The 14,842-nt window shown below is 39.3% G+C and overlaps 1 protein-coding gene across 1 annotated transcript in view; it reads right to left on the bottom strand.

Moving 5' to 3' along the window:
* The window catches only part of AK9 (adenylate kinase 9), a 121,361-nt gene that overhangs the window by 70,940 nt on the left and 35,579 nt on the right, over positions 1–14,842 (bottom strand). The window contains exons 10-14 of the mRNA XM_018053513.1: positions 11,882–11,980; positions 9,161–9,300; positions 8,900–9,080; positions 5,908–6,049; positions 890–973 (exon numbers count right to left, since the gene is read on the bottom strand). Coding sequence (XP_017909002.1) covers positions 890–973; positions 5,908–6,049; positions 8,900–9,080; positions 9,161–9,300; positions 11,882–11,980 — 646 coding nt within the window. The remainder of the gene's footprint in view (positions 1–889; positions 974–5,907; positions 6,050–8,899; positions 9,081–9,160; positions 9,301–11,881; positions 11,981–14,842) is intronic.

The raw sequence follows: 14,842 nt of genomic DNA, 5'->3' as shown, positions 1-14,842 counted from the left end.
TCCCTTGTGGCTCAGCTGCTAAAGAATCTGCCTGTAATGTGGGAGACCTGGGTTTGATCCCTGGGTTGGGAAGATCCCCTGGAGAAGGGAAGGGCTACCCACTCCAGTATTCTGGCCTAGAGAATTCCATGGACTCTATAGTCCATGGCGGGGGGGAGGGGGGCGCAAAGAGTTGGACATGACTGAGCGACTTTCACTTAAGATAGAGTAAGTGGATATTAATAAGATTTTAAAGTAAAAAAGTACATGGTTATCCTTCAAAATTCTGAAGGAAGTATTTGTGATTTTTACCACAGTCTAAGAGAACCAATTAAAAGACGCTTACTCCTTGGAAGGAAAGTTATGACCAACCTAGATAGCATATTAAAAAGTAGAGACATTACTTCGCCAACAAAGGTCAAGGCTATGGTTTTTCCAGTGGTCATGTATGGATGTGAGAGTTGTACTGAAAAGAAAGCTGAATGCCGAAGAATTGATGCTTTTGAATTGTGGTGTTGGAGAAGACTCTTGAAAGTCCTTTGGACTGCAAGGAGATCCAACCAGTCCATCCTAAAGGAGATCAGTCCTCGGTGTACATTGGAAGGACTGATTTTGAAGCTGAAACTCCAATAGTTTCGCCACCTGATTCGAAGAGTTGACTCATTGGAGAAGACCCTGGTGCTGGGAGGGATTGGGAGCAGGAGGATAAGGGGATGACAGAGGATGAGATGGCTGGATGGCATCACCGACTCGATGGACATGAGTTTGGGTAAACTCCAGGAGGTGCTGATAGACTGGGAGGCCTGGTGTGCTGCGACTCATGGCGTTGCAAACAGTTGGAATACGACTGAGTGACTGAAATGAACTGAACTGAACTGAAGAGAACCAAATAACCCTAGTAATAATTTACCTTTTTTGGAATCCTTCTTTAGATCTCGACTAGAGTCTTGCTGACTTCTTTGAAGTGTAACCATTTCACTTATTTCTTTTTCACCTGAAAATAAAACTCTATTAAACACATAAAGAACAGTACTTAAACTGTAGGTGATTCCTAAGGAAGATTGTGGTATGGGCCCAGGGACCTAGGACTCAATGCTCCTAATTTCTTAAAAAATTAAAATAACACCCATAATAATCAAATAGGTAGACATATTTATCAGCAGTAGAAAATACAGATAACAAAACTAGGAGTAATTTCAGTTTCATATGATGCCAATGGATGTAAATTGGGAAAAAATAAAATTTTCCCTTCCTGGTGTCACAACAGACTCTTTGGCTCCCAGAGGTAAAAGCTGTGCTTATCTCGGACACATGGGGGAGAGATGCTGTCTTTTACCAGGGCACACTGGCAGTGCTGGTGATCCTCTGGCAGTGAGTAGAGGTACTGATGATGTTGCTACACTGTAAGGCTTCCCCTAAAGAGGGAACAGATAGTATGGGGGAGGGCCTCTCTGTGTACATATTGGTGCTGGGAACTCTGCAGGAGCAGAGATGGGGTTCCCAGATGCCACTTGGCAAAAATTTTAATGTCCAGGTCCTTCTGTGAAGTGTGTGTGTGTGTGTGCGTGCGTATGTAGGCTGGGAAAGGAGGAATGCCATATATGATTCTGCCAGTGCCCAGTTCAATTCCTACTCAGCTTGAAATAAACACAAGGCAAAGACACATCTGTCTGAATCAGGCTGCTGCTGCTGCTAAGTTGCTTCAGTCGTGTCCGACTCTGTGCGACCCCAGAGGCGGCAGCCCACCAGGCTCCCCTGTCCTTGGGATTCTCCAGGCAAGAACACTGGAGTGGGTTGCCATTTCCTTCTCCAAATCTGAATCAGGAGGAGGAACCAAATAAAAAAGATCAGCCCTACATTATACGACACAACAAACTGTAGATGGAATTGAAAGCTAAATACAAAAAGGCAGCGCCAACTTAAAAAAGTATATGTGAAATCTCTGGTTGAGAGGAAGACTTTTAAGCTGGAAAGTAAATGGAAGAAATTAACAAATGGAAAGTAATTATTTGACTATGAAAATGTTAAAAATTCTGCTACCTCAAAGTCAGCAAGGTGGCTTAAAAGACAAATCACTCAATTTGGAAAAAAATATGAAAAATAAGTGACTAATACAGAAAATTTATATTAAAACCATATAATTGATACAACAACTTAGAAAAATGGGCAAAAGACAAAAATGGTCACCTCAGAAAAGAAGAAATATAAATGGCTAACACAGCATTATAACACTAAACTTCAGAAATAGTCAAATAAAAATTAAAATAATATTTAAAAAGAAAATACTGAGGAAACTAGAACACATAGTTTGCGTATTCCTGATGGGAACATAAATTGAAACTTTATGCAAAGCAATTTGACTCTCTATTACTTCTTACTCATTAAACTTCATTTGTGTCAACATACAGGCAAAACTTTATGTAAAAAATTCAATGGAAAAAAATTCATTGAATTTTTTAGTAGCAAAAATATCTTTTCAATGTAATGAACTAGTTAAAAGTAATACTTCTAAATAAAGAAATCATGCAGTAATTTAAAATGATGGTTAAATTATTTTTTGATGAAATTATATAATTAAATGTAACACAAATAAAAAATAAAAGTAGTTTACTTTGTATGCTCTTGATTATGTTAAAATATAAATGGAAAAGTTTTAGAAGTGTAAAGTGAAAGTGTTAGTTGATAAGTCATGTCTGACTCTTTGTGACCCCATGGACAATTAGCCTGTGAGGCTCCTCTGTCCATTAAATTCTCTAGTCAAGAATACTGGAGTGGTAAATAGCACTAAATGATAAACATTTCATAGCTACAACTCTGGGTTTATGATGCTCTGATTCCAATCTGTTAAAGGAAGCAGAGAGCTTTTAAGAAAGAATTTATTATTGTACAATAATGATTGTATCATGTTTGGAAAGATGCAAAAAACTTTGGAGAGCATTCCAATAGTATTAGACTTGTGTTCTGTTTTCTTCATTCTAGTAGATCTATTTCTGTTCTACAGCTGGTCAGTTTAAATCTGTAAGAGGAAAACTTAACTCTTTTACTCCTAATTTGAGGGTGAGGGGAGGATAGGTTCAAGCTTCAATATAAACATGATAACATATGAAAAATGGAAATAAGATCCACACGCATGGCATTAGCAGCTCATTTTGTTACCATCTTTATCATCTGACTTCATTTTGGCTTTGTCATTATCTTCTAAAGAGCTTTCTCTTTGGGACTCAAAAGTGAACACTGCAGTGAAAGAATAATACACTCTATCAGCTGATCTGTTTATACTAGGAAAGATTTGGCCAATAACATTAGCAACATTTTCTTTACCATCTTCATCAAGTGACGACTGCAATTCTTCTGCACTTTTATATGTATCAGTTGGGACTTCACTTTCCCTCCTTTCAGATTCTCCTTGAAGGTCTTTTGAAGTTGACTGAGCTGTAAGATAGTAATTGACTGTGTTAGAGAAGGAAATGGCACCCCACTCCGGTACTCTTGCCTGGAAAGTCCCATGGACGGAGAAGCCTAGTGGGCTGCAACCCATGGGGTTTCACAGAGTCAGACACGACTGAGGGACTTCACTTTCACTGTTCACTTTCATGCAGTGGAGAAGGAAATTGGCAACCCACTCCGGGGTTCTTGCCTGGAAAATCCCAGGGACGGGGGAGCCTGGTGGGCTGCCGTCTATGGGGTTGCCCAGAGTCGGACACGACTGAAGAGACTTAGCAGCAGCAGCAGCAGCAAAAGGTAGCTGGGGGGCAGGTAGACCACCTTGGGCATGTGGGTTCTAACTGAGCCAATGTGCCTTTTGTGAATCATTTGCTTTCCCTGTCTCAGTTTGAATCATTTGATCTTCCTGTCTCAATTATTACTGGGCAAAATGAGGATCGTTAAACTAAAAACATAGTTGCAACATCAAATAAGATAATGGGTGTCAACAAGAAACATAGAAAAGGCTTGGCACACTGGAAGCCTGGTCCATGTTAGCTGCCATCTTTTGTATTATTATATTATATCACTTTTTATGTTAAAAAGCCTCAGTACTCTCCACTGACAAAATTTCTTAAAAAATATGTTGGAGTAAAATCCCTGGCCAAAAAAAATCCAATTTTTAAAATTTTAAGAAGGGTTAATCTTATTGTCTGGGGGCTTCCCTGGTGGCTCAGATGGTAAAGAATCTTCCTGCAATGCAGGAAACCTGGGTTTGATCTCTGAGTTGGGAAGGTCTCCTGGAGAAGGGAATGGCAACCCACTCCAGTATTCTTGCCTGGAAAATCCCATGGACAGGGGAGCCTGTCAGGCTACAATCCATGGGGTTGCAAAGAGTCAGACAGGACTGGGCACACACACCCACTTCCCTGGTGGCTCAGCTGGTAAAGAATTTGCCTGCAATGCGGGAGACCTGGGTTCAATCCCTGGGTTGGGAAGATCTCCTGGACAGACAACAAGGGAAAGGCTATCCAGTCCAGTGTTCTGGCCTGGAGAATTCCATGGATTGTCCTTGGGGTTGCAAAGAGTCGGACACGACTGGGCGATTTTCACTTCACTTTCACCTCAAGGACAGGAGCTTCAAGTGTCTTGTTCACCTCTGTAGCTCAATGTTTAGAACAATATCTAACGCAAGAAGGTGCTCAAGTGTTTGTTGAAAGAATTATTCATTTTTGCATGAATTCATTTTTAATTTAAAAATTATTCATTTTTAACAAATTTTGAGTTCATTTCAAAATATTCAATTTTGAATTCAAAAATTCACTTTTGAATCAATTACTCATTTTTGTTATTTGAAATTGAATGACAAGCCATCTTAGAAGTTTGGGTCAACATTTCCAGATATCTCACATATTTATTAATTGTCCAAGAGTATTCTTTAATTTTGGTCTTAGTTCTGAAGATAGTATGGTAAACACATAAATTCATTCTTTATTATCGGTGCTCAGTCGCTCAGTTGTGTCTGACTCTTTGTGACCCTATGGACTGTAGCCCACCAGTTTCCTCTGTCCATGGGATTACCCAGGTAAGAATACTGGAGTTTGTTGCCGTTTCCTATCCCAGGGCATCTTCCAAATGCAGGGACTGAACCTGTGTCGCCTGTATTTCCTGCATTCCACGGGGATTCTTTACCACTGATCCATGCTCATTAGGACGGGATATTATTTCAATGCTGGTCTTTTTGTGGTTGTTTTTTGTAATCTCTCAGGCACCAGGTTGTACTTTCTTACTTGATTATAGGTTAATGAGAAAGAAGAGAGGCAGATTTATTAGGCAAAACCTGTGTTCTTTCCTAGCAAAAGCTCTATATTGCCATGTAAGAAGAAGTAATTTCCTTGATCTTTAAATAGTTTCAAGCATAGGAAATGATGGGAAGCTTTCCAGTGTATGTAAAACATTAGTGAAATCCTGATAGCAGATTCTGACAAACAGAGGATGTTCAAGTCTTAGCTTTGCCACCATCTGGATGAATTTCAGGAAGCCATTTAACCTCTTGTGCTTCTGTCGCCTCATCGATGACTTTTTCATTTGTAACGTTTTGAATTTGAAAATAATATTCCCCCAAATAAAAACACTGACTTACAATCAAGGCGGACACAGAGGCCTAGAACAGCAGCAGCAGCAATAACACAAACTCCATGAGTCAGACAAAGTGTTGTTGTCATTGCCCCTGGTGTAAATAAAGGCGTAAATTCTGCCCAGGAAGCAGATCCATAAAAGAAAAGAAATCTAAGTTTGAAAACTCTTTATGATTCCTTCCCTTAGAAATCCAGAGTTGGAATCGTTTTCTCAGTGTATGACTCGGGTTTATTCATTTCTTCAACCACTTATTCTGAGGCTGCAGTGTGCAAGATGCCAGGGATATCAAGACAAACCAACCAAGACTGTGCCCTCAGGTAGCCAGGCTTAACTACTGTTAAAACACACAGTTAAAAAATAGTTCACCATTTTTAGCTTGTAGTTCTAAGAGAAGCCGCTCTTTGACAACTTTAATGGCTGCTTCAGTGGCCTCAGCTATAGTGTTTCTGGTTAACATTTCAAGGGCTTTATCAAAACGTGGTTGAATCACTTTATCATAGTCAACTACCTGCAAAGAATATTTGAGAAAACCAATATAAGCACAAGTTACTCTGAAAACTAAGCACATTGTTCATCAACATCTATTTCTACAGCTATACCTATGTATCTCAAAAATCTTAATGCTGCTTGAGGTATGTTATTTTCAGAGTTCACTGATTTTTAAAAGCTAGTATATATATTATATATGTATGATCATGTAATATGTATTCAAGTTACATATATATTTTAAACATCAACATTTTATTTATAGTCTACATACAATAAAAGGCACCCATTTTAAGTACAGAGTTTGAAGAGTTTTTACAAATATGTACATAAAAATGACTACAATAAAAATATAGAACATTTTTATCACCCCTAAAGTCTCTTCATTGTCCTTTATAGTCAGTGCTTGGCCCTTAGCAACCACTTTGTTTTCCATCAAATACAGATAAGTTTTGCCTTTTCTAGAATTTCATATAAATGGAATCAAACAGTATATAATCTTCCCCAAGCTTTTCTCCCTTAGCATAATGTTTTTGAGATTCAACAATATAACTATATATCTCAGTAATCTATTCCTTTGTATTTTTGAGCAGTATCATTGTATGAATATATAGTTTTTTAATTCATTCATCATGGACGTTTGGGTTGTTTCTAGTTTGGGCTGTTATAAATAAAGAAACAATAAACACTTGCGAGAAAGTCTTTTTGTGGACCTATGTTTTCATTTCTGTTGGATAAACAGCAAGGAGTAGAATTACTGGGTCATATGATAAGTGTATGTTTGACTTTATACTAAACCACTGAACTGTTTCCAGAGTGGTTGAAACTAGTTTATATTCCTGGCAGCAAAGTATTAAAATTGCAGTTATTCTACCTCATCATTAGCACTGGATTTTGTGAATCTTTTACACTTTAGCCACCCTAGTTGGTGAGAAATCTCATTGTATTGTGAATTTAATTATCTCTGCTGCTGCTGCTGCAGCTAAGTCGCTTCAATCGTATCCGACTCTGTGCAACCCCATAGACAGCAGTCCACCAGGCTTCCCTGTCCCTGGGATTCTCCAGGCAAGAACACTGGAGTGGGTTGCCATTTCCTTCTCCAATGCATGAAAGTGAAAAGTGAAAGTGAAGTCACTCAGTTGTGTCCGACTCTTAGCGACCCCATGAACTGCAGCCCACCAGGCTCCTTCGTCCATGGGATTTTCCAGGCAGGAGTACTGGAGTGGGGTGCCATTGTCTTCTCCATTGACTATCCTTAATCACTAACCATTTTTTGAGTGTATTGGTAGTTCATTTACCCATATGTTTTTAAGCATATGTTCAACTTTCAAAAAACTAGGTTAGAATTCTACATATTTTTGAATATAAGTCCTTTGGTAGATACTGTATTTAATACTGACTATTGGGATGTTAGATTTCTATATATGCCTTTTAAGTTTAAATAATATTTTCATACTTCTAGATTCCATTTTGTTTTTCCTTCAATATGCTTGTATTATTTTATTTTATGCCAATAAAAATACATATACATCATCACTTTTTTCATACCATTGTTTTTTAACTTAAAAATACGGCTTTATTGAGATATACCATCCAATTCACACAGTTAAATTAATCCATTAATATTTTAAAATTTTATTTTAAACTGGGGAATAATTGCTTTATTAATACAATATTGTATTGACTTTCACCACACAACTATGTGAATCAGCCATTGAATATACATATGTCCCCTCCCTCTTGAACCTCCCTACCACCCCCCACCCCATCCTGCCCCTCTAGATTGTCACAGAGAACCACACTGAGCTCCCTGTGTTATACAGAACTTCCCATTAGCTACTAGTTTCCTTATGGTAATGTACATGTTTCACTGCTGCTCTCTCAATTTGTCCCACCCTCTGCTTTCCCTGCTGTGTCCAGAGTCTTGTCTTTATATCTGCATCTCTATTCCTGCCCTGCAAATAGGTTCATCAATATCATTCTTCTAGATTCATTAAATATGCATGAATATATGCCCTATCATTTTTAATGGATGTAAGTATTATATTAGATAAAAATATTACAACTTAAAGTACCAATAATACATATTCAGATATACATGATTTTGCTATTATAAACTACGCTATGGCTATGTATATATTTTTGACAGTTTCTTCAAGAAAAACCTATAGTTCAAAGGATATGCACAGATTTTAGACTTTTATAGATATGTCCAATAGCTATCCAGAATGGTTACACTCTAACCAGCAATGTATGAGAATGTACTTTCCTAATCTTAGCCACACATCAGCATTGGGTGATTTTTCAACAGTGAGGTTGACATAATATATTTCTGGGTGTTTTGGCCTCTCCCTGATTATAATCCTTTTCTCATGTGTAATGGCTATTTGAATCCATTATTTCATGAATTGCCTGTTTGCTATCTTTTTCTACTGAGGCTTTTAAATATTGATTTGTAAAAATGCTTTACATTTTAAAATTATAATTCTTTTGTCTGACACATACTGTGATGATTTTAAAACATATCCACAAATCCTTTAATACTCTTTTTTTCAGAAGGTGAAGCCTAATTCCCATCTTCTTTAGTTAGGCAGGACTTAATGACTTACTTTCAATGAATATATTATGGTATATTTTTCATTTAAGAAGTAAAAAGGCAAAGCAGAATAGTAGAAGATGTTTATAATGTCTATAACAAAAAATTTGTATATATACAACATAAGGAACTCCTGCCAATAATGAGGCAAAAAATTTAAGAATGAGCAAGAAGCTTGAACAAATACTTCTAAAAGAGAATACATGAATAACATATAAAAAATGTTGGACCTCATTAGCCATAGGGAAATGCAAATTAAATCAGCTAAGTAGTTACCTTTCCTTTGTAATGTTTTGCAAGCAAATTGCTAAGTGTTGTTTTCCCTGAAGACTGAGGTCCAAATATGAATACTTTAAATGGTGGTGCTGGCATAGGTGGAAGAAGATAGGGACGTGGGTTCAATAGAAATGTTTTTAATGCTTCTTCTGATGAAAGACAGTACATTTTACCTAGAAAACTAAAAATATGTCATTATCATAAACAACTGAAAAGAAGTATGGGCAAGTTTTAAAATTAAATTCTGAAAATCTTACCTACCTCACAGAAAAATCTGGCAATCCTTGAAAAATGTTACCTTCCTTTAAAGTCACAGGACATGTACGTCCCCATCTGCTTCTCTGCCATCTATATCTTGGTGCAATAAGTTTATAAGATGCAAGAGTACGGAACAGCTCATCCTGTTAATAACAAACATTAAACATGTGGGCATAAGTTTTGCTGAAATTCACATTATTATTTCATTTGCTATTTGACCATGCTCTACTATTTAAGAAATAATTAAGGCAGGATTTTTTTTTTTCTTAATTGCAGCCATCTGCACTTTCATGCTTTGGAGAAGGAAATGGCAACCCACTCCAGTGTTCTTGCCTGGAGAACCCCAGGGATGGGGGAACCTGGTGGGCTGCCATCTATGGGGTTGCACAGAGTTGGACACGACTGAAGCGACTTAGCAGCACCAGCAGCACTATCCAACATTTACTTAGATAAATAGTTTTCATTTCTGTTTTAAGACCTTGTTTAAATTTTACCAAGTATTTTCTCTTGTAGGGTAAAATGAGCATAAGGTGGATAAAGGGTTTTCTATTATCTATTTCAGGAAAGTCTGAAAAATTCTTATTGAAAAGGTTTTAAAATAGTTCCTTTAGTTAATTTACCTAAGTTTTAAAATAGTAAGATGCCATAGGCACATTTGTACTGACTTAGCTCTTTCATTTTTCTTAAATATAAAGTCTCCCTCAGTAATCTTCCATTCATCACCTCCAAAGAAGTTAAGAACTACTGTTGCAGCATCAGAGAGCAAAGAGGCATGCTGGTTGTGGGGATCCTGCATGGATGTCCCCAGATGTAGGCTGCAAGAAGCTAAACTTGAAGGAAACTGTCAATGCTTACGCGAGCTGCAGGAGACTGAGAACTTTGTCAGCGGGTACACTGGGTACCCTTTTCCATGAATCAACAGACAATGAGCTAGGGACTGAAAGTGAAAGTCACTCTGTTGTGTCTGACTCTTTGCAACCCCCCAGATTATACAGTCCTTGGAATTCTCCAGACCAGATTACTGGAGTGGGTAGCCTTTCCCTTGGTACACAGTTAAGTCAGGAAGCAGCTGCTTTTTCCTCACCATCCCTATTTCCTGTCCAAACTTGGGGAAAGTGTTTGGATAGCCGACCATGCTCCCGTCTCAAGTTCTCTGGGCCACGTATCTGTTGGGGCAATGAGAAGATGAGCTTCCAAATGAATTTGATATCACAGCCTTAAAAACTATCAGGACTGCCTCTGGTTAAACAAGGCAGACGGAACACACGCATTTGGGTTTGCTGATTTCCTAAAACCTTGTGGAAATCACAGCAGAGTTCATTTCATGAGAGATGGACAGAGAAACAGGGGAGAAGAGACCAGAAGAGCTGACAGCTAGGCAGTTGCCGCTACATACTTCTGTAAACTAAAAAGCAGGTGGACTAGTGGTAACTGAGGTCAGAGGAAAGTGAAAGCTCAGTGTCTGTGGTGGCAGGGAGGGTGATGGAGGATGGGTTGAGGACAAGAAGAAGCAAGTCAAGTCACTGCACAGTTCCAGAAAGGCTCAGGACCTGACAGCAGGCACCTCTGAAGAGCAGGAATGGAGAGCAGAAGACAGGATTGGCTGAGACTCTTTAAGAGGAGGTTCTAGTGGCCAGGGCTGCACCCCACTTCACTTAGCTGCTGCCTCTTCAGAAGACCTCAGCCAAAAGACTGGATGCTTACCTTTGGGTGGCTGAACCAAAAGAGGAGAAAGATTAAGCCCATTTGGCTTCTCCTTGTGAAGCTACCCTCCACTAGCCCTCTCCCTCGCTAGCGCCCTCTTCTTCTGCGGTTCACTCTCCCAGGGCCTCTCGGGCTCATTCTCATTCTTTTCCGCGAGAACTTGAGAACTAGCCACAGTGGCCTGCCGCCCACCATGCTCGGAGCTGCCGCGGTGCCCGGAGCTGCCCTATCCTGGCTTGGATCCTCCTCCATGCCATCGTCCTTTCCCTGATGCCGAGACCCCGGGGACTACAGGCTGGAAGAACCTCCAGGTTTTCTGAATACTTTAAAATTTTCCTTTAGTGATTACCTAGAAGAAGAGGCTCAGTACAGAGCCTCTGTGTGCATCAGGCCCACCTTTCCTCCTCTTCAGTATCAATTCGTGTTACCTATTCCCAGCTATGTTCCCCAGTTAAAATCTAGGGATTACACAGTACAGGAAAACAAAATGACCTCTATCCTTAAGGATCATTTTATTTGAATTATAATATCTACTTATGATTCTGGCATTAGTTGTTTAATTTCTATTCTTTTTTTAAAAGGTGAATCTAAACTTCCCAGAATAGATTAAGTCCTCCAGCTAAAAAGTCCTGGTGGCCCTTTTAGCACTTGGCAATTATAAGTTGATGACCGTCACATCCACATTCCGTCATTTTCGTAATTATTTTAAAAACTGGTTGAATGATGGAGGGAATGAACGAATAGTTAGAGAATTGAGGGCTGTAATGTCTTTGGTGCTGCAATTTTTTAAAACTAAACTTGGGTTTATTTATTATACTTATTAAATTGTTCTGATTTATTGTCTTTCTTTGTTTCAAAACTTTTGTTTAGTGTTTACAAGGATATTGTGCCAATATTATAGCTTCTGAAAAATCAAATCTATTTTTATAAAAGGTATTCTGAGATGCTTTTAAACCTTGAAAGGATACAAATTAAGGGCACAACATAGAGGGAAAGGGTAGACAGTTAAAAGTAACTTACATTTTCCATTGTGTCGTTAATATCTTCCTCTGTACTCTGAAGTTTGGTTATAACAGCTGCTCTTTTTAGGTTCAGATATTTAAGTCGATCCACAACCGTCTAAATTTAAAGAATGAGTCTTTTTAATACATTGGCATTTGAACATTTCAAATATTTTGAAAAAGTCACGTGCTCATGAGCAGAGTATTCCCTTGTTCTTCCCGGCTTCTGGTAGAAGCTGGCAATTTTCAGTGTTACTTGGCTTGTAGTCACATCACTCCCATCTCTGCCTCCATTGTGAGCCATCTTCTTCCTGCGTTCCTAAATCTCTTAAAAGGATGCCAGCCATATTGGATTAGGGCCCATCCTATTCACTGTGGCCTCATCTTAACTCAATTACATCTGAAAAGATCCTATTTCCAAATAAGGTCACACTTATAGGTATTGAAGTTTAGCTCCTCAATATTATATTTTTGGGGAAACAATTCAACCCACTAGAGTCTGCCCTTTGGTCCTCAGATAATCATGGCCTTTGAGGTCTAACACTGTGGGATGTCTTCAGGCAGAGGGAAGAAGGCAGCCATGTAAAAATGGAAGCAGATGTTAGCATTAGCTACCACAAGCCAAGTGGTGCCTGGTGTTACCAGAAGCTGGAAGAGGCAACGATGGATCCCCACTTAGAGGCTTTGAATGGAGTGAAGCTCTGCCAACACCTCGATATTAGACTTCTAGCCTCTAGAACTGTAATAAATATCTGTGATTGTAAAATACCTAGTTTGCAGTACTTTGTTGTGGAAGGACTAAGAAACTAATATACTATGTAGAAGACTATGAAACACAGTCTGAGATGAGAGATGGTAATATAGACAAGGTCTTGATGGTGTATCGTAATCTATAGTAGACTGTATTATTTGTCCACAATTCATCCTTTCCTCCTTTCCCTTGGTAATGCCCTAGTTTCTGTGAGAATACTTAGTTCATTGGTATTGAGCTTCTCCATGTAACTTGTTCTAGCCAATGAACTGTAGGCAGAAGTACCAGGGTGCCAGTGCCAGCTGGGGCCTTAACAATCTTGGTGAATTTCAACCAGGCCTGTTGGAACTTCTGCCCTTTCCCTTGAGGAAAAAGGTATATCCCAGGTTGTAAAAAGTAGTCAAATTCTGAGTGTATTTTGAAGAAGAAAAAGCCTACTGTGTATGCTGACAGGTTGGTTGTTGGATGTGAGAAAAAGGGCAGTTGGAAGGACAGATGTGGCATTTACTGAGAGGGGAAATCTGTGGGAGGAGTGTATTTGGGGCAAGGTAGTGGTGATGGTGGACCAGAATTTTTTGAAAATACTTTTGTTTATTTATTTGGCTGTGCTGGGTCTTAGTTGTGGCACATGGGATCTTCAGTCTTCCTTGCAGCATGTGGGATCCTGCATTCTAACTCTTAGTTGTGGCATGTAGGATCTAGTTCCCTGGTCAGTTCAGTTCAGTCACTCAGTCATGTCTGACTCTTTGTGACCCAAGGAACTGCAGCACACCAGGCCTCCCTGTCCATCACCAGCTCCCAGAGTTCACCCAAACTCATGTGCATTGAGTCGGTGATGCCATCCAACCATTTCATCATCTGTCGTCCCCTTCTCCTCCTGCCCTCAATCTTTCCCAGCATCAGGGTCTTTTCCAATGAGTCAGCTCTTTGAATTACATGGCCAAAGTATTGGAGTTTCAGCTTCAACATCAGTCCTTCCAATGAACACCCAGGACTGATCTCCTTTAGAATGGACTGGTTGGATCTCCTTGCAGTCCAAGGGACTCTCAAGAGTCTTCTCCAACATTACAATTCAAAAGCATCAATTCTTTGGCACTCAGCTTTCTTTATAATCCAACTCTCACATCCATACATGACCACTGGAAAAACCATAGCCTTGACTAGACCTACCTTTGTTGACAAAGTAATGTTTCTGCTTTTAAATATGCTGTCTAGGTTGGTCACAACTTTCCTTCCAAGGAGTAAGGGTCTTTTAATTTCATGACTGCAATCGCCATGCAATGATTTTGGAGCCCCCCAAAATAAGTCAGCCACTGTTCCACTGTTTCCCCATCTATTTCCCATGAAGTGATGGGACCAGATGCCATGATCTTCGTTTTCTGAATGTTGAGCTTTAAGCCAACTTTTTCACTCTCCTCTTTCACTTTCATCAAGAGGCTTTTTAGTTCCTCTTCACTTTCTGCCATAAGGGTGGTTTCATCTGCATATCTGAGGTTATGGATATTTCTCCCGGCAATCTTGATTCCAGCTTGTGCTTCTTCCAGCCCAGTGTTTCTCATGATGTATTCTGCATATAAGTTAAATAAGCAGGGTGACAATATACAGCCTTGACGTACTCCTTTTCCTATTTGGAACCAGTCTGTTGTTCCATGTCCAGTTCTAACTGTTGATTCCTGACCTGCATACAGATTTCTCAGAAGGCAGGTCAGGTGGTCTGGTATTCCCATCTCTTAAAAATTTTCCAGAGTTTGTTGATATCCACAGAGTCAAAGGCTTTGGCATAGTCAGTAAAGCAGAAGTAGATGTTTTTCTGGAACTCTCTTGCTTTTTCAATGATCCAGCAGATGTTGGCAATTTGATCTCTGGTTCCTCTGCCTTTTCTCAATCAAGCTTGAACATCTGGAAGTTCAGAGTTCATGTACTATTGAAGCCTGGCTTGGAGAATTTTGAGCATTACTTGGTTAGCATGTGAGATGAGTGCAATTGTGCGGTACTTTGAGCATTCTTTGGCATTGCCTTTCTTTGGGATTGGAATGAAAACTGACCTTTTCCACTCCTGTGGCCACAACTGAGTTTTCCAAATTTGCTGACATATTGAGTGCAGTACTTTCACAGCATCATCTTCCAGGATTTGAAATAACTCGACTGGGATTCCATCACCTCCACTAGCTTTGTTCGTAGTGATGCTTCCTAAGGCCCACTTGACTTCACATTCTAGGATATCTGGCT

Source organism: Capra hircus, chromosome 9, assembly GCF_001704415.2.
Source record: "Capra hircus breed San Clemente chromosome 9, ASM170441v1, whole genome shotgun sequence".
Classification (NCBI taxonomy): Eukaryota; Metazoa; Chordata; class Mammalia; order Artiodactyla; family Bovidae; genus Capra; species Capra hircus.
This window is presented reverse-complemented; position numbering and strand designations above follow the sequence as displayed.